The 19,769-nt window shown below is 53.3% G+C and overlaps 5 protein-coding genes across 5 annotated transcripts; 2 read left to right on the forward strand and 3 right to left on the reverse strand.

Moving 5' to 3' along the window:
• Positions 1-1,763: 1,763 nt before the first annotated feature.
• CTAM01_12113 (TATA-binding protein interacting) lies at positions 1,764-6,034 on the reverse strand (the record flags this gene model as incomplete). The annotated part of the gene is made up of 4 exons (XM_060528120.1): positions 1,764-2,231; positions 2,289-2,627; positions 2,678-5,702; positions 5,793-6,034. The coding sequence occupies 4 exons, from the start codon at positions 6,032-6,034 to the stop codon at positions 1,764-1,766; spliced, it is 4,074 nt and encodes a 1,357-aa protein (XP_060377253.1).
• Positions 6,035-7,142: 1,108 nt separating this feature from the next.
• Positions 7,143-7,955, forward strand: CTAM01_12114 (uncharacterized protein; the record flags this gene model as incomplete). The annotated part of the gene is made up of 2 exons (XM_060528121.1): positions 7,143-7,285; positions 7,421-7,955. 2 exons carry the CDS (start codon positions 7,143-7,145, stop codon positions 7,953-7,955), a joined length of 678 nt encoding a protein of 225 aa, XP_060377254.1.
• Positions 7,956-8,445: 490 nt separating this feature from the next.
• CTAM01_12115 (phospholipid-translocating P-type ATPase) lies at positions 8,446-13,241 on the reverse strand (the record flags this gene model as incomplete). Its single annotated transcript, XM_060528122.1, has 2 exons — positions 8,446-9,127; positions 9,178-13,241. The coding sequence occupies 2 exons, from the start codon at positions 13,239-13,241 to the stop codon at positions 8,446-8,448; spliced, it is 4,746 nt and encodes a 1,581-aa protein (XP_060377255.1).
• A 1,079-nt stretch (positions 13,242-14,320) lies between these two features.
• CTAM01_12116 (uncharacterized protein) lies at positions 14,321-14,485 on the forward strand (the record flags this gene model as incomplete). The annotated part of the gene is made up of 1 exon (XM_060528123.1): positions 14,321-14,485. One exon carries the CDS (start codon positions 14,321-14,323, stop codon positions 14,483-14,485), a length of 165 nt encoding a protein of 54 aa, XP_060377256.1.
• Positions 14,486-17,764: 3,279 nt separating this feature from the next.
• On the reverse strand, positions 17,765-19,747 carry CTAM01_12117 (homeobox domain-containing protein; the record flags this gene model as incomplete). Its single annotated transcript, XM_060528124.1, has 3 exons — positions 17,765-19,050; positions 19,107-19,318; positions 19,392-19,747. 3 exons carry the CDS (start codon positions 19,745-19,747, stop codon positions 17,765-17,767), a joined length of 1,854 nt encoding a protein of 617 aa, XP_060377257.1.
• Between the last annotated feature and the right edge of the window lie 22 nt (positions 19,748-19,769).

The raw sequence follows: 19,769 nt of genomic DNA on the forward strand, positions 1-19,769 counted from the left end.
TCTGCGTCCAGAGTGTCCAAGATACATCGTGTTCACTCCTTGCGCATTTTGAAAAAAAAGGAGGGGGGATGTCCTTGTCCCCTTCTAGCTCTCGACTTATACGTTGAAGATTATGTGTCTGTTTACAAGGGGAGAGAATTTACGACTACGTGTACACTGCTACTTGAGACATGGCTAATGTATGATTGATGTCCGTTTTAAGTGTTGCCGAAGCCTCTCATAACATAGAAGACTTCAACAGCTCCCAAGTTAGAAGGGCTCAAAACCCGAAACGAAGTTATCTTGAAAAGCGAAACGTAAAGCTGCCGCAGCGGTCCTTCTTTTATGCCTAGTGAGGAGGACTCCAAGCATACTATCTCGGGGAGACAGCAAACAGAAAGCAAACGTCTTCTCTACAAGGCTATAAATGTATCGCGCGATGCCCTCCATCTCTTTTTAATTCAGCAACTCGTCTCTTTGTGCGTTTGGTTCCGAAGGACATGTGCTCTCTTTACCCAGAAGATAGCGAACAAAATGGAAACGCCCGGGAGAAAGTAGATGCTCTACATTGGGGCATTTACTTTTACCCCAACACCCTACTTCCTTAGTAGTAGTTTCTTGCCTCCTATTCATAGAGGTATATACTGACAAAGAAGGACAGTCTACTTGAGTACTTGAATGATGTTATCTACTAGAGGCACTTTAAGCTAGAAAAAGTTTCGATCCATCAAAGAAGTCCCACCAACTGAGAACAGCCACCTGAAGCATGACCAGAATGGCGAAAGCTATTCAATATGGCTAGCCTAAAAAGAAGACTCTGACCACGACTCAGGCCAATATTGATAGTCGACTCTTCCCCAAGTTAATCCACTAGATGACAGCAAGGCACTCCCTGCCTTGCTCGCGTGAAGACACACAGAGGATCATGAGGGCTGCCATTTCTCGAGGCTATCCAGCATAAATAAAGGAGTCTGATGACCTCCTCACCAGTTGGAGAACCTCCATCCTCGATCAAGACGTCTGGAAAAGGAATAGTAGACCGATTCCCGGCTTCTCTGCCTTCTATCACTAGCGCACAGTCGCATATCTACACGCAATACATCGAGTTTGGATCGAGAACTCCAATTCAAAGAGCCAAATTCTTCTAACCATCGAACACACGGAATGTAATCATAATTCCATAATGCCTCCAGCGAAGATCCATCGTCAAAACCACTCATTCAACGAAGAAGGCGAAGTAAGAGATAGGCCCGAGAAACGTCCTCCTTACTCCGGGAACTACCCTGAAAAGACGCTCTAACCCGCCGTAATACATACAAGCATCAGCGTAGACCAAGCACATCTCTATTTCCTCACCGAGGCGGAACGTAACCCAGGAGGACTGATGGCACGCGTGATCCACAAGTGTACAGTATCGTCATGAAATGCCCTTCACTTGGCCTTACCCACCGGCGTGATCCATCGAACCACCTACAAGCTTCAAATATGCGAGGAATCGTCGACCTTCTGAAGACGCATGGCCAAAGTGAGGCGATCTTATTTTCCAACTTTCGAATAAAACCTCATAGATCCACCTAGTATGGCTTCGGGGTATGCTTCACGGATCAAGAAAGGCACTTGGACTAATTATTCGCCTCGGCTGTGAGACCTCCTTGTTTTCCCGAAGAGTACTTCACAAATCAAATGCTAGAATTTTATTCATCCTCTGCTGTCCTCACGCGTCCTAGCTATGCCTCATCTTCAAGAGTAAGATGAAGGTGGCCTGCCTCTATGTAGTGTCTGTACTACAGAATGCTAAGGTTCTTGGTTTCCTCACGCAGGCTTCTAAGCTGCGCTTGGAACTCCTTGTTAACCCACTCCCAGTAAGCATTCCACGCCTGGCTGGCACCTCCAGCACTCGCGTTGGCTGCCCCCTTGCCAGAGCCATCCTTTGCACCCTTGAGCTTGTCTCCGAGCAAGAGCGTGACCCTAAGAACGCTCTTGTTCGCCTCCTCCTGCTTCTCCACATCCGGCTTGACGGCTCCGTCCTTAAGCTTGGTTGACAAGATGGCGCGGTATGCCTCGGCGATGGAGTCAAGGCGACGGCTAGTCTCATCAGGATCAAGCGCGATAAGCTTGGAGACCATTAAGTTGCAGAGACTGCGAATGTCGTTGTCATCTTTCAGACCAGCGACCACGCGGTCGTAGAAGTCAATGTTGTTGATTCGCGAGAAGGCCGTCTCCATGAGAGCGTACAGGGTCTCATAAGCGCTCTATGTCTGTGGTTAGCAACAGCCGGCATCAACCCTCCGAGATAAGACATGACATACCTTTCGGACTTCAAGGCCATCATCCACCATATGTTTGAAAGGGCCCATCATGACCTCTCTGATCAATTGTGGCTTGATCACCGACTCGGTCAACACAAACGGCATTAGCTCGCCGAGGTGAGGCAGGATAAGATCGGGCTTGTTGTGTGCAGCCGAGTTGAGTGTCGACATCGCCAAGCGGCGGTTGTCCATCTCCGAATCCTGCAGCATGACAAGCAGCATATCGACAAGGACATTCTTGAGCATGGCGTCGAAAGCCTCGTCACTATCAGGAAGCGTGTATCGAACAGCCTGAACAGACATGCCCCGAATGTCGGGGTTCTCATTTCTGAGAAGGGACTTTGTTGTTGTTAGTTTCACTCTATCCGTGATGAATTTGTTCAATTTACCTGAAGCTGAGGCATGAAGGTCTGAGAGTCGATAATAGTCAGTCGTCCCACACATTCCGCGCACACCACTCGGTTATCGGGAATAGTAGAGGCGGAAAGGAGGTGCTGCCAGATATCGGCCGCGAACTTGGAGACTTCGGCAGAGAGAACGTTGACTTGCTGCAGGATCTCCTTTATCGACTGGATAAGCAAGTATTGCGTGTTGCCACCCTTCTGCATGGTTGCCAGAATGACTGGGAGGTATTCGGAAACATTGCCAGAGCCAGCACGGCCAAGGGCCACTGCAGCAGAGATAGAGACCTTGTCGGGCTCTTCGTGGAACTGTTGCAAGAATAGTTCCGCCTTCAATGGCGAGTTGGCTCCAAGACGGAGACCAGCCTCGCCGAGCACCGCAAGCGCCAAGCTCAAGCGAGCGTCGTCCTTGTTTCTGGAGCTGGTTTGCAACTCGGAAATGAAGCTCTCGACTGTGACGCCAGCCGAGCTTCCACTGGCCACAAGAAGTGCACCAATGACCTTGCCCACGACAACGGGGTCTCCTTCGATACTAACGTCATTGAGAAGCCCTTGCATGAGAGGCTGGCCAGCGCCGCTCTCGCCAACTTTGGTGACAAGAATAAGAATTTGGTCTAGGACGATGCTGGCATAGCTTGACTTGAGCAGACTGCAGATAGTCGCAGTCATTGACTGGGTGACCACGAGGTCGGCGTTTTCCTCGACGAGGGTCGCGAGAATGAGCAGGGCAGGTGCCAACAGATGAGTGTCGTTGTTACTAATAACGGGCACCAACGACGAAACCAGGCCCTGAATAGTGTCTGCATCCAATTGACCTCTGGCGGTCGGCGACATAACCAAATGCTTGAGTGCGAGCACGCTAGAACCGCGAAGAGCCCGGTTGGCCTTGCGGAGTTGTCCCGCAAGCTCCAGGGCGACCTCCCGAATCCACGACGTCTCGAGCTGGCCACTGCTAGTGCTGAAAGCTGCGACGTTATCGACGGCTCTGACGGCAGCCAGGCGAGTCGTCTCGTTCTTGAGGCGGTCAAGAAGTGCAGTCAAGGCAGCCTGTCGCTTGTCGGCTGGGGTCAGACCATTGCCGTCGGCACCGGAGGTTCTAGACAGCAAGACGCCCAAGGCGTGGATACCACGCTGCTTGACTTCAGCATCGGCGTCAGTCGCAGTAATTCTGTTCATGATCGTGTCGAAGAGCTTCTGAAGCTCGCCCTTGAACTTCTGTGCCGTCATCTTGGACCGAGGGGGAGTGATTGCCTTTACCAACTCCTCAATCGTTCCGATGGCTTCACTTGAGATCTTGTAGAATCGATCGTTGGCTGCCGAAATGACACCAGCCACTATCTTGGTCAGGTACGGCTGCAAGAGACTTGACGAATGGGTCTTGGCAATATCGCTGGTAAGTTTCAGGGCGGCAACACGCAGAGTGCTGGGTGTCGCGGACGCATTTCCACCAGAGGCAGCCAGAGATGAGGCGAGTGCTGAGGCTCCCGTGGGTTTAATAGACTCAATGATGGGGCCGATGGCGTCGTTGAAATAGTCGGAAAGACCACCCCGCTGGACCGTGATGATATCGTCGAGGAGGTTGATGATGGCCTGCTTGGTAGGAATAACCTTGCCCTTGAGCAACTTGGTGGAAGCCTTCACAATCGTCGGGGTGAAGCGAGCCAAATCTGCGCGGGGTCCAGTTGAAGGGATTCTCTCGAGGGTGGGGGATGTAAGACCTGTGGCGGCATGAGGGGTGCTCATAGAACCGCCGCCGCTGCTCTGACGTCTGCGTTTTCTGCTGATGGGGATGGAGCTAGGCGCCTCGGGCTCTTGATCGTCGAGTGAGAGATCAGTGGGATACATGCCCTCGCCCGTCTTGCGCACAAGAAGAGACAGACAAGCAATAACTTCTAGACGGACGTTCTCCTCTCTCTCGTCGAACCTCTTTACCAAAGTGGGTCCAGCCTGGCTGTATAGAACACCGTTCTCTAACAAATCACCACTTCCACGGGTTGAGATGAGGGTGTAGAGAGCCTTGGCGGCACAACGACGAACCTTCCAGCTTGCGTCATCATCATCAAAGCCAGCATCGTCTTCAAATTCGTCATCATCCTCATCCTCATCCTCGTCGTCAACGTCCATATCTTCGTCATCGTCGCCCATTGCGTAGTTGGGGTCGTACTTGAGATATCTGAGGGTCGCCTGGATGGTTTGGTCGGTAAATGGGCGCATCTGCGTCGGGCAAGCGGCGAGGAATGACTCCAGGGCAACGAGAGCGGATTCCCGCACCTCGTTGAACTCCTGGCCAATGTCATCTCCGTCGCTGATCTCCTCCAGATGCTTCTCAAGCTCACCCTCGCTCAGAGCTTGGAGAATGAAGGGCACCAGAGTCTTCAGGTATGAGCCGAAACGATTGGGAATGGATCTTGCCAATGAGCCAGTGATTGAAATATAGAGACGGCGTGTGACTGCAGAGATATCGGCCTTGTCCAGGTCGTTGCCCATTCGGTCGACCATCTGGCTGAGCAACTCGTCCGACAGGTGAATAGCAAGTATCGAAGTAGCCACGACAGCTCTCTTCTTCACGACTGATGATGTCTTGTCGTTCTCGAGCAGACTAATAACCGCATCTTGCATCGCCTCGACCTCGAGGGGCGAGAGCATCACGCCAAAGCATCTGACAACCTCGATAAGAATGTCCACCGACTCTGCGCTAAGGTCTTTGTCCACCTTAAGGAGACCCTGCGGGACGGGCGGCAACTGAATGTTGTTCGAGGGGTTCTGCGGCTGCACCTTGCCACCGGGTCCCAGAAGTCGCGGGATCAGAACGCGGCTGACGGCTTGGTATGATTCTGTCACGTCCTTGGCGGGCGGCAAGCCAGGTGTGGGTTTCGGGAGGGCCATGATGACGGCGCGGAGGGCGAGCGAGGGAACAGCATTGTCAACCGAGTTCTTAAGCTTGATTGCAGAGAGTTTCTCAATCATCGGTGCGATAATCGGGGTCGGTACTTTCATAACTAGCGGTCCGAGACTGTGTAGGGAAACTGTTTAGCTCCTGGCATTGCTTGTCGAGCGTTGAGAAAGATTTGCAAAGATGGCAAAGGGGTTCAGATTCTCGCACCATTTGATCGCCAGGTTCTGCACCTCTCCATTCTGGTCGTCGAGCGCCTTGATGATGCTATCAACAGTACGTGCGGCGACGTTATAGTCGTGGTGCAAAAAGTCGGGCTTGCCGTTCGCTAGGACCTGGAGCAGATCGTTGAGCGACATGAAGCGGAAATCCGGGTCTGCGTCTCCTAGCTTCTGCACGAGCTGGATCACTGTCTGCGGCGTCGGATTCGCCGGCACGCTTGACGAAGCCATCTTGGAGTGTGTCGGATGGGCTGGTTCGCTGCGTGCGAGGGTGATGGAGATGAGGAGGTTATCGCGGCAGGTGGCGTGTCAGCGGGGAATGGGTTCCTCTGACCATGCAGAGGAAAGAGAAAAGAGAAAAGAAGGTCGAAAGTCCGGCGATAAGTGAAAAGATGGCGGAAAGCTATGATATGTGTCGGGGCGGCAAATTGGGCTGGGTTGTTTTTGATGTTGGCTTTGGATCACGACAACAGAGACCCTCGTGAAAGAGGCGTTGTTGGTGGTGGGGTTACAGGTTCCAGAGCTCCAGGCAGGAAGGGCCCAGTCAAGTGTCGTTGGGCGGGATTACCCTAGACAGCCCAGCAGGTACCTCAGACAATACCTTACAGACAGAGGTCCCCTCAATGCTACCAGTTCCGGGACGTTCTTGCCCCGCGAAAGTGGACCCCTACCACTCTCCACCACGCCGGAGCGTTATGTAAGTCTCTGGGAAATCCATCAGGTCCGTGCCGGCCCAAGCTCGTTCTCCGATGAGTTATTCCGTCCAAAGATTAGATAAGCATGGAGTGGAACCTCGAGACCTTGACCCCGAGTTCCCATCTTCCCATTTCGGAATTGAGGTAAGGTAGGTAGGTATGTCGTGCGGGCCCCTTCGGCACCCCCCGGCAAATGTCGTCACCACAAAGCTGTGGGGAACCAGCCACCCCCGGCATCCAGGCGCTACACGGTATCCAGCCTCTTCCCTACCATTGGTCGATTGCTCTGGAAGCTCGTTGCTGGTGCAAGCTGGAGGCAGAGAGCTCGCAGCTCCGAGCTTCTAGACTTCGGACGGCAGGTCACTCAAAGTCAGCCAGCACAACAGGCCAGAAACCAAGGCCAAGCCACACCAATCCAACCCCAGCTTTTTTTCCCCTTCTTTTGGCTTCCTTACGTGCTTTCCCAAGCGGGTTTTTCTCTTGTTGCTCTCTTGCTCCCTTTTCTCCTTTCCTCCTGTTTGTTTTCTCTACAAAGGACACTCGCAACTATTCCAATTGGTCTTGCCATTGAGCTTCCTCCTTCCTTGTAGCGACTTGAGCATTTCCCTGCCTTCACTCTGTACTCCGTACTACACACTTTCACAATGTCTTTCGCCAGAGCAGCTTCCCTGCGTTCCGCCCTCCGATCCTCGGCGCGCCGGACGATCCGTCCCCAGTTCCGTTCCCAGGTCGGCCAGAGGACCTACGCCAGCCAACATGGCGCGAAGCCCCAGAGCGAGCTTCCTCTGTAAGTCAAATTGCCTTTTTATCCCCATCTAGAACCTAATTGGCTCCTTGAATTGAGCATATTTGTGTGAAACGGGACGACTGCCAGTCAAGACTTGCCCGAGGATGACGTGTCTGACCACTATCCGTGATACAGTGCCATTGGCTCAGCAGTCGTCTTCGCCGCCGGTCTGGCCGTCATCCAGCCATGGAGCGGCCCCGCGCCGTCCAAGGGCCACGGCGCTGCTCATGCCAAGCATGATGAGGAGGAGAAGCACGATGAGCCTGAGGAGAAGGAGGAGAAGAAAGAGGAGTCAAAGTCTGAGGACAAGGAGGAGTCCAAGCCCGAGGAGAAGGAGGACGATAAGTCTGAAGAGAAGAACGACGTGAAGTCTGAGGAGAAGTCAGAGGATAAGAAGGAAGACAAGTCCGAGAAGCCCAAGGATGAGAAGAAGGAGGAAAAGTCTGAGGACAAGCCCAAGGAAGAGTCTAAGGACGAGAAGAAGGGTGAGGAGAAGGAAGAGAAGTCTGATAACAAGGAGGAGAAGTCTAACGACAAGAAGGAGAAGTCTGATGACAAGAAGGAGGAGAAGTCAGAGGACAAGAAGGAGGAGAAGTCTGACGACAAGAAGGAAGACAAGCCCGAGGAGAAGAAGGACGAGAAGAAGGAAGAGAAGAAGGAGGACAACTAACCCTGCCAAGCCTCATCACCAACCCTCAAACGAGTATGAATGAAGCCCACAAGGCCACACTAATCATCGAAATCATGATCATGTACATACACCACAGCCAGATTCTTCCTGCTCTTCGCACTTGTTCTAATGCATAATAAAGCATGGCGGCTCTGTTTGCTCAGACGCAACAGACAATCATAGTGGAAATGGTCGTGATAGTTCATCATCGTAATAGTTGAGAGAGTCTTGAATTCATCGCATAAGGTAGTCTTTTCCCCGTATGTACACAGACTACTACGCCTGCCTGTTGTATGCAGTCCCCCGCTGTCTACTGCCGACCAATGTTTGACCTCTGAAAACGCCAAACGTAAAAGGGAAACCCATCATGCTTTGTGGTATCAAGAACAAGAACCAAAACCCCGGAACCCGAAAAGGACAGTCCAAGTAACCATAATGCTAAATCATAACGGCCAATCATGTACAAAAACAATTCTCCTCCTCCTTCTTTTTACGGCCTCGATGATTGACCAGTCGACCGCAGCTCAATGGGGCCATTCACTGGAGTGTTCTTTGAGCTCCCCAACCACCTCGTCGCCACAGAAAGGCGTGGCTTTTTCGTTAGCTCTGAACTCAGCTCTGGGTCTGCAATGTTGGCTTCCTCAACCGGGGGCGTGAAAGACCTAGCGGCCGACTCGTCTCTCGACCTTCGAGACTGTCGTGCCTGGTGAAATGAAGGCCGAGTGGTGGAGTGACTTGGCCTAGGTGCCCCGTCAAGGTTCGAGGGCCTCTCCTCGGTATGGCCAAAGACCGACTTGGTCTTGCTGCTGATAACTTCTAGCACCGTTCCAGAGGTCTCGCCGTGGCCGCCTTCTATTCCCTCGGCCGCGTCATCCGCATTGAAGCCCTTCCTCTCGAGACGTTGCATGATATCAACATCGCGCGGCCAGTAGACCCGACGTATCGCGTCGACTATCAGCTCCAAGCAGATAACGGTCGCAAGTGCAAGGAGAATAGTAGTCCAGAAGCTCAGCGTTCTACCAAAGTTATGAATGAACGCGTGGCGAATCTGATAGATGCGCAGGATGGGCCGGAAAGCTGCGGAAAGAATGATGTTCCACAAGAACCAACCCCCGACCGAGATGAGAAACCCGGCCAGAATGATTATGTTCTTGTTTTCCATCTCAAGAACCCTAAACTTGTTAGCAAAATATTATACCAAATTCCACACGAAGTAACTCACAGCAACTTGATGTTGATAAACACCACAGCAACTGTAAAGGGAACGGATCCCATAGCATAGAGCGATGTGTCCTGATCGAAAGGCAGCGAATTGTAGACTGCCCAGGTCACCCAAAAGATGATGAGAGACTCAATCAGCCCGAGGAATGTCCAGCCAATGTAAAGTTTGATGTTGAAAGCTCTGTTCTTGTGGCCAAAGGTGTAGAGCTCGGGGAATTCAAGGAGCGTCTTGGCTTGCAGATCCTTTTCCAAACCGCCTAACAAGATAACAGCGAGCGACGTGAAGAAAGTGTTGAATACCGTCAAACTCCAATTCTCATATAGAGACGTCCCGGTGTATCCCGTGTAACGCTGGAAGTAAGCCTGTGGTAGGAAGAAGACAATTTCCTTCCAAAAAGTGGCGAGAATATATCTGCCAGTCCTAAGGTAGTTCCAGCGGCCGTGGACAAAGAGAAGACGCTGCAAGAAGCGGAATTGCGCAATAGCGTAGTCGGAAATGCGAGCGGCTTGGAGACCTTCGCGGCCCGAGATACCGATACCAACATGCGAGGCTTGAATCATGCCGATGTCGTTGGCGCCGTCGCCAATGGCTAGAGTCAGGGAGTGAGGTACCTGCCGGCGAATACGCTTGACAAGAGTGGCCTTCTGCGAGGGAGAGGCGCGACAACAAATGACCGAGTCAACCCTCACTACAAGGTCGAAGAAGAGGAAGCTGAGGTCCTCGTCTCCTTCAATGATACCCAAGGTCTGACCGTCGACCACTACTACCGCGTGGGGCGCCATACCTCGGGCGACTTCACCCAGGGTCGAGAGGATTGACTCCTGCAGGTTGCCCATTGTAGCATCCAGGATGAAGACCTCGGAGAATGGCTTGCACAGGCCGGCAGAGTGACCGATATTGATGGCAGTCTCGCGCTTATCTCCCGTCAGCATCCAAACCTTGATCTCGGCGCGACGGAGCTTCTCAATCGTTTCTGGTACACCCTCTTGCAATCGATCCTCGATGGCGGTGGCACCGGCAAGTTCGAACTTATCCTCAATGAGCTCACCGGCCGCCTCGATCTTTTCTTGTCGATTATCCAAACTAGTGGTGGCATCATGATAGATCCTTTTCCACGTGTTGTAATCATCCTCGCTGATGTATCGGTAGCCGTACAGTAAAGTCCGCAGGCCCTCTGAAGCAAACTCGTTGATGTGCGTGAAGCATCGTTCGAGAACGGTGCCCTCGTTGAGAGCCACGGACTCGTCAATGAAGTCATCCACTTCATCCTCGTTTGCTGACATGGCCATGCTGTGACGTGGCGATGACCAAATATCGTGAGCGCTCATGGGCGAGAGGATGTCTGCTGAACCTCTGCGTGAGGTCCATGCGTCGGCGTCGTCGGTCACGGCGCTGGATCGTCTGAGCATGTCACCAGAAATTCTCTGGTTCATCATGCTACGTCGATCTGACATTGACGTTCTCCCAATTGCAAAGCTGCTGCGGGGCGTTCCACTCGTGCTGAGGCGTTGCTGTGCCTTTTCCCTCTCGACACTCCTACGAATCGAGGCTCTCCGATTGACGTCGCTTGCCTTTTGTGTGGCAAGGCCGCTAAGCTTGAGACGAGGCAAAATGACGTTGTCGGCGCCTTTACAGTAAACACATACTCTGCCGTCGGGCATACGCATGATGATGGACATCCTCTTCCTCTGACTGCTGAACTCAATGACGTCTAGCACCTGGTAGGTCTCTCTTTTGATCGTTCCATCAGCTTCGGGAATTTGGAGAATGACTGATTGTGCAGGCCGGTCAATGAGGAGGTAGCCAAGATCTCTCGCAGCTTCAACCAAAGCAAGTTCATCGGGAGAGGCGGCTTGGTATTCGATCTCGCCGTCTTCCTTTGTCTCGGGTAAACATGTGTGGCAGAGAGCGATGCAGAGTAGGAATTGCTTGGCTTTCTTGGAAAAGACAGTGTCCGGTTTGCGTCGCAGGTAGTCCAGGAGGTCTTCCGTCTTGAGCTCGGGCTCGGCATGAGGCGCCCGACTTGTAGAGCGTCCCCGTCCATAAGTGCTGATGGACGGCCTTCCTTGTACTGGTGTCGACGACGAATAGTTGTCGTGATCGCTCGTTGTCTTTTCGCGGTTCTTGTCCTTGCCTTTTCCCTTGCGCTTCTTGCGAGCCATGTCAATCAACTTTTGCTTGGCGTGTTCGTCTCGTTCAATGTCCATATCGTGCAGCCATGCGGTGCCGGCGACGCTCATCTTTCTGAAGCGCATCACGTTTTCCGTCAAGGTGCCTGTCTTGTCTGAGAAGACGTAGTTGACTTGGCCCAAGTCTTCGAGGATCGTCGTGGTGTTGGCAACCATTGGCGTATTAGTGACCGGGTCGTACATCTCGACGTCTCCCATCATGTAAAACTGTATGATCTTGATGATTTCCAAACTGATGTACAACGAAAGAGGGATGAGCGTGTTGAACATGAGTATGAAAGCAATAAAGATCTTTCTCATCTTAATGCGCTCGCCCATAAAGTACCAAGAAGACTCGGCAGGGTCTCGCCACAGATAGTGGCCCAAGGTTAAACCGCTGCTGAGGCCGAGTAGCACTACTATGAGCCAAACGACGATTCTGTTAAGGACACGCTGCATGGCGGGTGCTTTTGTGCGTACGTGCTTGTGAGCGTTCATTCGGATCTTGCATTCTTCACCCGTGTTCACGACGATGCCGATAGCTTCTGTAGTGTTTCGCACCGTGGAGCCGCGGTAAATGACATTGTCGAGTGACAGCGGCAGTGTCTCTCCGTTGACAGTGACACGTCCGTCGTACCTGTAAAGGTCCAGATTCGGGTCCTCGGAAACGATGGTTGCCTGACAAGACTCGATGCCTTGCAGAGTTTGACACCTTTCAGCGAGAACAGGTGAGGCTCTCTTGGCCTTCAAATTCGTCTCGCCGTCCAAAGCCATAGTCTCGATGTATGCGGTACCGTTGGGCCCGGACGCGTACAGAAGGACGATATCCGCCGGAATGTCGTCGTCGCGTTGAAGCCTAACGACGTCGCCAACCTTGAGGTCCTGCCATTCAATCTCGGTCCATCCATCGGCCGAGTATTCCGCAACTTCGCCATCCTTGTGCCTCTTCATCCTCGCTGTCGCCTTCTTGGATCGTTCGCCCAAAACCCATGCGCGACTCAAGTTTTCCGTCTTTGCCAGCAGATACCGGCGGTAGTCGTCGTATCCTTCCTTAGCCATTGATAATGACACAAACACGGCGAGAGGTGCAATGGTAGTCCACTGGCCCGTAGTGCTGAGTCCGGGGATGGCCTGAATGATACCGACGACAAGGAAGTAGAAGTTGCCCATCTTACTGAACTGGAACAGGAGCTGTTTGGGCAGGAAGCTCCATATCGTGTATCGACTGGATCGGATAAAATTACTGGCGTACGACTTCTTAGTGCGTTCGTCGATGAGAAGGTCACTCCGTTCCCTTGACATGTCGAGTGGGATATGCCTTCCATCTGCGCTCGGCGGGAGCGGCTTCTGTCGCAATAATCCCTGTACAATGTACACATTGTAGGCCTTCTTTAGCTGGTCGCTGACCGACTCCTGCGCAACGCGCCATTTTGTCCTTTTCGTTGGCTCTGGTCGGTAGACTGGATACTTGAGATCAGAGTCTGAAGGCTGCGCGGAGCTGTGGTCGCTGCCCCGTCGAGGCCGTGAGGACGAGGGCTCGTCCTGGATATGGCCCTCGAGATCACCCCTTGAGGGAATCGTGTAGAGCCCTGGCCTATTCGAGTTCGGGTGTGATGACGGCGGGTCAAAGCTGCGCCTGGAGTCTCGTTGAAGCTCGTCCGAGAAACGGACATGACCGCCGTCGAGGGCGCCTTTGCTCCCCATGGGTTCGGTGATGGCTCGTCTCGGGTTCAACCTTTGCGCTGCGCGTGGCGCGGGATTCACTGATGGCGAGGATATGTCATGAAGATCAATGTCATTATGGTCAGAGGAGGTTGAGCTCGACGACGTTCTTGGGGCGGGGTCAGCGTCTTCATGTTGCTGTGAAGGGGCGTCGCCCAGATGCCGTCTGTCCATTCTTGAGGGGCGCGCGAGGCGAGGCTTGGTCGCTTTCTGTCTAGGCCGTACACTGAGCAGTGGCAGTCTCAGTCTAGCCCCCAGAAGCGCGGATCGAGAACCACAGTGATGGTTAGCTGGTCAAGGCTAGCTCGAGACTAGAAGGACGGCAAAAATGGGCTTGTTCCAGACGGATCCCTTAGAAAGCGGCCCGGATTCACCAGAGTGGCTCGGCCATGAAGCTCTTCATTGGGCTCGTCTTGGAGGTGGCGGCGCGTTCCTTTCTGGATCTGGCGTGGTCCTTTGGAGTCGTGGGATCTCCAAGTGCCGGACCAGCGCAGGTGGCCAAAAGCTGCACAGAAACGTATATAATGGTTTTGCAGGAAGAACTGAAAGCGTCTTAAGAAAGTGGTAGGATCTGCAATTGCCGCGACGTCACGGGCGGGTATAGTGCGCAAGTGAATGACAGAACAGTCGTCTTGAAGATTAACAATTCAGGAAAATGCTAATGGTGTTGATGTTGTTGAACAGTGGTGTTGAGTAATAGTAAGCAAGGCGAGCCAGCCTCGAATCGAGGACGAGAGACGTTGAGGTAAAAAATTGGCAGGCTGGGCGGTGCTGTATTCCCGTAAGAGGTGGACGCCGAAGGAAGCGCCGGCGGAAGGTCCCCGTAAATGGAACTAGGTCGATGCTCCCCCGTCAACTGTACTCGTCAATCGTTGGCAGATTAGATACTCTGCACCTAAAGGGAAAGCAGATGAGGGCTCCTTGGCAGTTCCTTGCCTTCCTCTTGGTACTTGGTAGACACCTCACGAGTAGACACGAGTAGAGCCGAAAAGGTTGCAGCGTACAGAACTGCGCCGCCCTCAATACGCAAGTATGGACGACGACGAGGCGCTTGGCAAAAAGTCAAGATTATCAGGCCGCGGCTCACTGGTGAGTGGGTGACGAGCTGGGTTGGTCTTGGACCTCTGGGGTATTGTGTGGAAATACCCAGGAACGAATATACGTCTGGAGCCCCCAATCAATGGAGAAGGCTACCTACCGGTACACTTTTGCAAGGCAAGCCTCAAGGTGGGAGGAACCTGTCTGAGTGTCTCATGCGGGCTTGGCGCCTCTTCTGCACTGCCACGGTCATCTTGTTGCCCGATCTTTCCTTACGAAGTAGTCGTACGAATCAACGAAAAGCCCGCGGAACAGCTCCTCACCCATCACGCGCTCATCCGCGGTTCGCGGAGACGAGGAAAAGTTGGTTGGATCCATGAATCCGTGGGGCCATCGTGGTCGGCAGGTCGGGCGCGAGAAATAGCAGCCAGTACTCCATACAGCACACGAGCGAATGAAGAACGACGAAATAGAGACTTTTTCATCAAGGACCGGGGCGCGGAAGAGAAAAGTTCAGGTGGCCAGCCGCCAAAGAGCATCAGCGCCCCGGGCATGGAGAAAATGGGAAAGTCCCGGCTTCCGACTGGCGGGCCAGCAGCGGTGCAGCAGCCCATTCGATATTTTGCCGTGCCCCCGCATTGAGGACGTCATTGGGCAACAGATGGGATGCACCTGAACTTCCCAGCTGGGAATCGCCAAAGTGCGAGCGAAGCAGGAGCCAACACCCACCCATTCCTTCCATTTCCTCCCTGAGGACACAGCAGTACGTACCAAGCTGTCCGCCCATCTCCAACCACAGAAGGACCCGCTCCGCCTACAACCTGCCTGCTATCCGAACGGACGTCGGAAGCTGCGGGCGATCTGAGGAAAAGGTTTCGATCGGTCATCCATTTCTATCCATCCATCCATCCATCCATCCATCAAAGACAGCTTCAACAAGTCATTGACCATCTTGGCGACTGTCGCAGCTCCCATCACACACTTTCCTTGGTGTTTCCGCACGCATTGAAACATTGCGAATGCGAAAGCAACACCAACACTGCCCGACATTCATGACTTGGCAAATATCCTGTGCCTGTGTGGGTGTTGACGGAAGAAGACCATCCTTCAAGTGGCAGATGCAAGTCCGATTAATTACTCTGTAGCTTATTCAACAATCACGCGGTTGACAGAAAGCATCAAAGTCGCTGACAGCATCCACACGCACCTGCGCTACTCTACTGTGCACCTACACTGCCCCGACTCGCATCATCTCACGTGAGTTCAACTAGCACACGAAAGAGAAAGTGCGAGACCGTCGTCGTCCTTCAGACGAACGTGGCCGATGGCTGGTAGCCTATAGACACTGCAGGGGACTTCCTGGATATCGAAGAGACCTACCGCATACCACTACGGATACTTTGTATGGATACTGCTGCGAAGAAGGGGAAAATACACCCTACCCGATCTCTACAGTCTACAGTACCTCACCGTGAAAAGATTAGAGTTCCCCGTATCCGGCTGCATTGCCTACCCGCAAGGTGCCACAGACCCCCCCTCCGCTCCGGCGTCCAGGAAAGTAACGCCGTCTCATCTCATTTCCATCCGTTGATGCCTGCAGCAGTCCACCATGGCACCTGCTCCTGACCGTTCTTCGAAATATCAGGCAATATCCCATACCATACCGCCGGAAATTCCCGTCCAAACGTTCACACCACACCCAAAGCACAATCGTTCGAGTCCACAATGCCTTTGTATCGTTCCCGTCCGATCCGCCTTCTCGGAGCCGCAAATTTAACACGACTCAAGCGAAGAGAGAAAGGGATTGCATCTCGTGCTACGATTGAACGATTGAACGATTGAACGATTGAACGATTGAACGATTGAACGATTGAACGATTGAACGATTGAACGATTGAACGATTGAACGGAACAGGCAGTCAATGATGGACAGATCTCGCCCGGCTTACCTTACTTTATTTAGGGTACACAGAGCGTCCCTCAAGCCTCCCAAAGAACCTCCTGTTAGCAGGCCGCCGCCTCGCTGACCAGATGCACTCCAAGCACCCACCCATCCATCCCCGCCTCTCTGGACCAGCCGGGCTCGCGCGCCAACGTCCTCCGCTGAACTAGGCTGAAAGAGATGGGCAAGCACACAAGCTAGGCAGTTGGGCTACCAAACATCAGCCGACCAGCCGACCAGTCGAGACCTCACGCTACCTTTGGTCTTACACGTTGATCCTCCTTCTGCGCACACTCTTGTAAATACTGTATACCGTACAGTAAGACGCTGTATCTCTGCTCTTGGGGCAGAGCATAAGATTCGGCGAAACTCGACCTCACGTAACATGTCCAAGCCTGCCTTGCTGCGTAACAGAGCACGCGGCTGCGACAAGTCCCCCCCCCCCCCCCTCATCCCCGGGCCTTCAAGGCAGATCGGATTCTCTTCAGCCTTACCCGCACAAACTCATAGGAGGCACATCAGATGGAATTGCATTACGTCCAAGCTCCATGGGCATAATCGGTGGGGCGTCGGACCTGAAATCGAAGACGGCTGCGTCGGTTCTGATTAAGCCTTACCTCTGGTAGCAGGGCCTACGGGGTCTTGCAAGTTACATCGGTTCACCGTAACAGTCGTGGCCATGATACATCACCGGAGAGCATCATGGGGCTGATCATTTGGGAATCGTTGAAAGTCACATCACAATTAGGAGACCGAATGTTAAGGTGGGAAAATAGGGATTCAATGCCCATGTGTCTCTCAACTCTATCGTCAGTGCTTACAAGCTGGCCGCTTCTCTTTCGAAAAGCAGCCAGCCAAGCCTCTTCGCTGCTCGGCCACCGGAGGCAGCTCCCCATTACCACCTCTTTCGGTGCCGGCATTCAACAACAAAAGCCACAAAGCCCTGCTCCCACGACCCATCAAACCAAGAAAATACCCAACAATATAGGTAAACAAGTAATGTGTGTCTTGAGAGAGTTGTATATCCTCAATAAAAAAGATGTGTTGTGTGTGACTGATTACGAACCAGGAAAATCCCAAGCCACCTGGGCTTTTCCCCATTTTCATCCTCCAAAACCCGCAGCCAGGACATCTGAGATTCATGAACAATGACAGATGAAATAAAAAATATCAACGACAGCGATGTGCAGCGCAAGCCAACCAAGAGAGAAGGGAAGAATATTAGGGGCCACGCCATCGTCTCCGCGAGGTAGGCGTGGCTAAAGGACTAGATTTGGTGATGGATTGTGGGCATGGTGAGATGCCCACACCCTCGTACCAGAAGCCGGTTTCTTTGTTCGCGACAATAAATGACTCGAAGGGTGAAGTAAATCCAAAAAGTGCAAAGGTACGATCGCCTGTGCCGGACATGCATGATCGAGATTCCGAATAGAGGTATCGTCATGCAGAGTCGTCGTGGCCGATGGATGATGTGGTAGCGAAAACGGAATCACACATCATAGTCATCGGTGTTGAAAGTAGACCAAGGGCAACCCCATCTGGTATATGTCGAGCGCCTAAAACGCCAGCTGTGAATGACCAAGGCAAGCAACTCCTCTCTCCCGAATAAACCATTTGAGAGAGCACGCCTTCCCAAGTTTGTATGTACGCCATGTCCTAGTGAAAGGAACTCCGGATTCTTCCCGACTTATTCAGTACGGCAGACCGATGTCAGGAATCAGTGGGGTGTTTGGTGCATGGACTCGGGAGACATTGAGTTGGGGTCAACGTGGTCAAACTGGACCAGTTGGTTCATGTCGAGGTCGTTGTGGCCTTGCTCACCATACGCAGGTGAGTGAGGGTGCATCGGCAGGTTAATGGTGTGCTTGGAGTACATCTCGTTCAGGCCGGTACCATCATCAGATACAGCACATGATCCGTTGTCGCCCTGCTGGTAGATATCGGCGGATGCAGATCTACCAAGCATGGAGAGCGGAGGCGACTGCTCAACAATGGACGGCTCTCCGTGGTGGCTGCCGAATGAGAGGGGAGACACGGAGGGCGGGATCATGCTCGGTGACGGGTGTGCCATGGGAGAGAGGAAGGCACTGCCGTACGGCGTGTTGTAGCTGGAAGCGGCCGGGAGAGGGCTCGGCTCAGGGCCCTGGGAGAAGAAGTTGGGGCTCGTCGGGAACTCGGAAGGGGAGGCGGTGGTGGCAGACATTGGGTACTGGCGCATATCCAGACCGAATCCGGCTTGGGTGTCGATTCTCAAGTTGGGGCCGAGTCCGCCGGGCGCCTGGGGAATCGGTGCGTAGATGTTGGGACCAGGCGTCTGAGGAGCTGCCATTTCACCCGGCTGTTGGATATAGAAGGAGGGCATGGGAGTTTGGAGCATCGAGAAATCGACAGCCATGGGCACGGAGCGACTGCGCTGTCTCTTGTGGCCAGGTCCGCGCATGCCAGGGTGCATGTGGTTGATGCCCCAAGACTCCTGGAACATACCAACGTGCGGCTGGGCAAAGTTGGGCTGAGAAGAAGGGCGGCTGGGCGACACAGGAGCGGACATGGACAGGGCGTGCTGCTGGTCGATGAAGGGGTGCGGGTTGTTGCGGTTCATGAAGGCCTCCAAGGAGACAAGCTTGGCCAACTGGCCGCTGAGAACCTTGGGGTTGCCACCGAGGTGGTGAACCAAGCAGTGCGAGGCCTGCTGGTCCTCGGTGAAGTCGCCACACTGGAAGAACCCGCTGGCTTGAGGGGAGGAGTCCATGAAGAAGTTGGGAGCCCGGTTCAGCTCGATGACGATGCCACCAGGCTTGTTGGGGTCACCCTCCTGGTTCTCAAGGAAGATATTCTTGATGTAAGCAAAGGGGTACTCGATCTTGTAGCCGGCCTGCTCGTTGTTGATGTAGTAGGTCATGGTGCACTTGTCAGGGGAGTAGAAGATGATGAGATCCATCGTGTTCTGTCCCACGCGAGTCCACTTGCCGATGCTCAGAGAGCGGCAGGTGAGATGATGGATCACTGGGAATGTTAATGCTGCTTTCATCGATGGTTTGTCAGGGACTTCTTAGACTTACAAACTTTGCCCTGGCCGTTCTGGTCACCGCCGAGAAGCATGTTGTTGTGGCCGTAGGGGAGAAGACCTGTACGGCCAAGGAAGGGGCCGCCGAGGCCCTTGCCGGACTCCATCGCCTGCATAGCGAGGTAGGCTCGCATGGATTCGGGGATCGAATCGATGTCTTCGCCGGTCTCGAGGCTCTTCTTGGCCAAAAGCTTGATCTTGGCGCGTCTGTGTAGTATTAGTGGTGACTCAGGGGTATCAGGCTGCAAAGCCGGAAAACAAGGAGCAGTAGAAAGCGTACCTGTTCTGGAACCAGATCTGAACAGACCTTTCGGTCATGTTGATCTCTTCTGCTATCCGCTCACGAACGGTGGCAGTGGGGGTTGGGTTCTTGTTGAATTCCACCTCCAGAGTCGTCAACTGGTCCTGAGTGGCGCGCTGTCTCTTCTGGTTCTTTTGCTGTTGGGTCAGGGTGCTCTTGCGCGGCGGGCGCCTTGATTGCGAAGAGGGAGGCTGTCCATTGTGGGTGGAGGTGGAGGGGGAGGGAGTCTGGTCCATCTTGTGGGCGGATGTGGGAGAGACATCTTGAGGGGTTGATGAGCCGGGTGTCGAGACTTGCTGGACGAGGCCCACGGGGTGTTCGACCTCGGTAGCCATGTCTTTTTCTTTTTTTTTTTTT

Source organism: Colletotrichum tamarilloi, assembly GCF_030869305.1.
Source record: "Colletotrichum tamarilloi strain Tom-12 chromosome Unknown Scaffold_55.1, whole genome shotgun sequence".
Taxonomy (NCBI): Eukaryota; Fungi; Ascomycota; class Sordariomycetes; order Glomerellales; family Glomerellaceae; genus Colletotrichum; species Colletotrichum tamarilloi.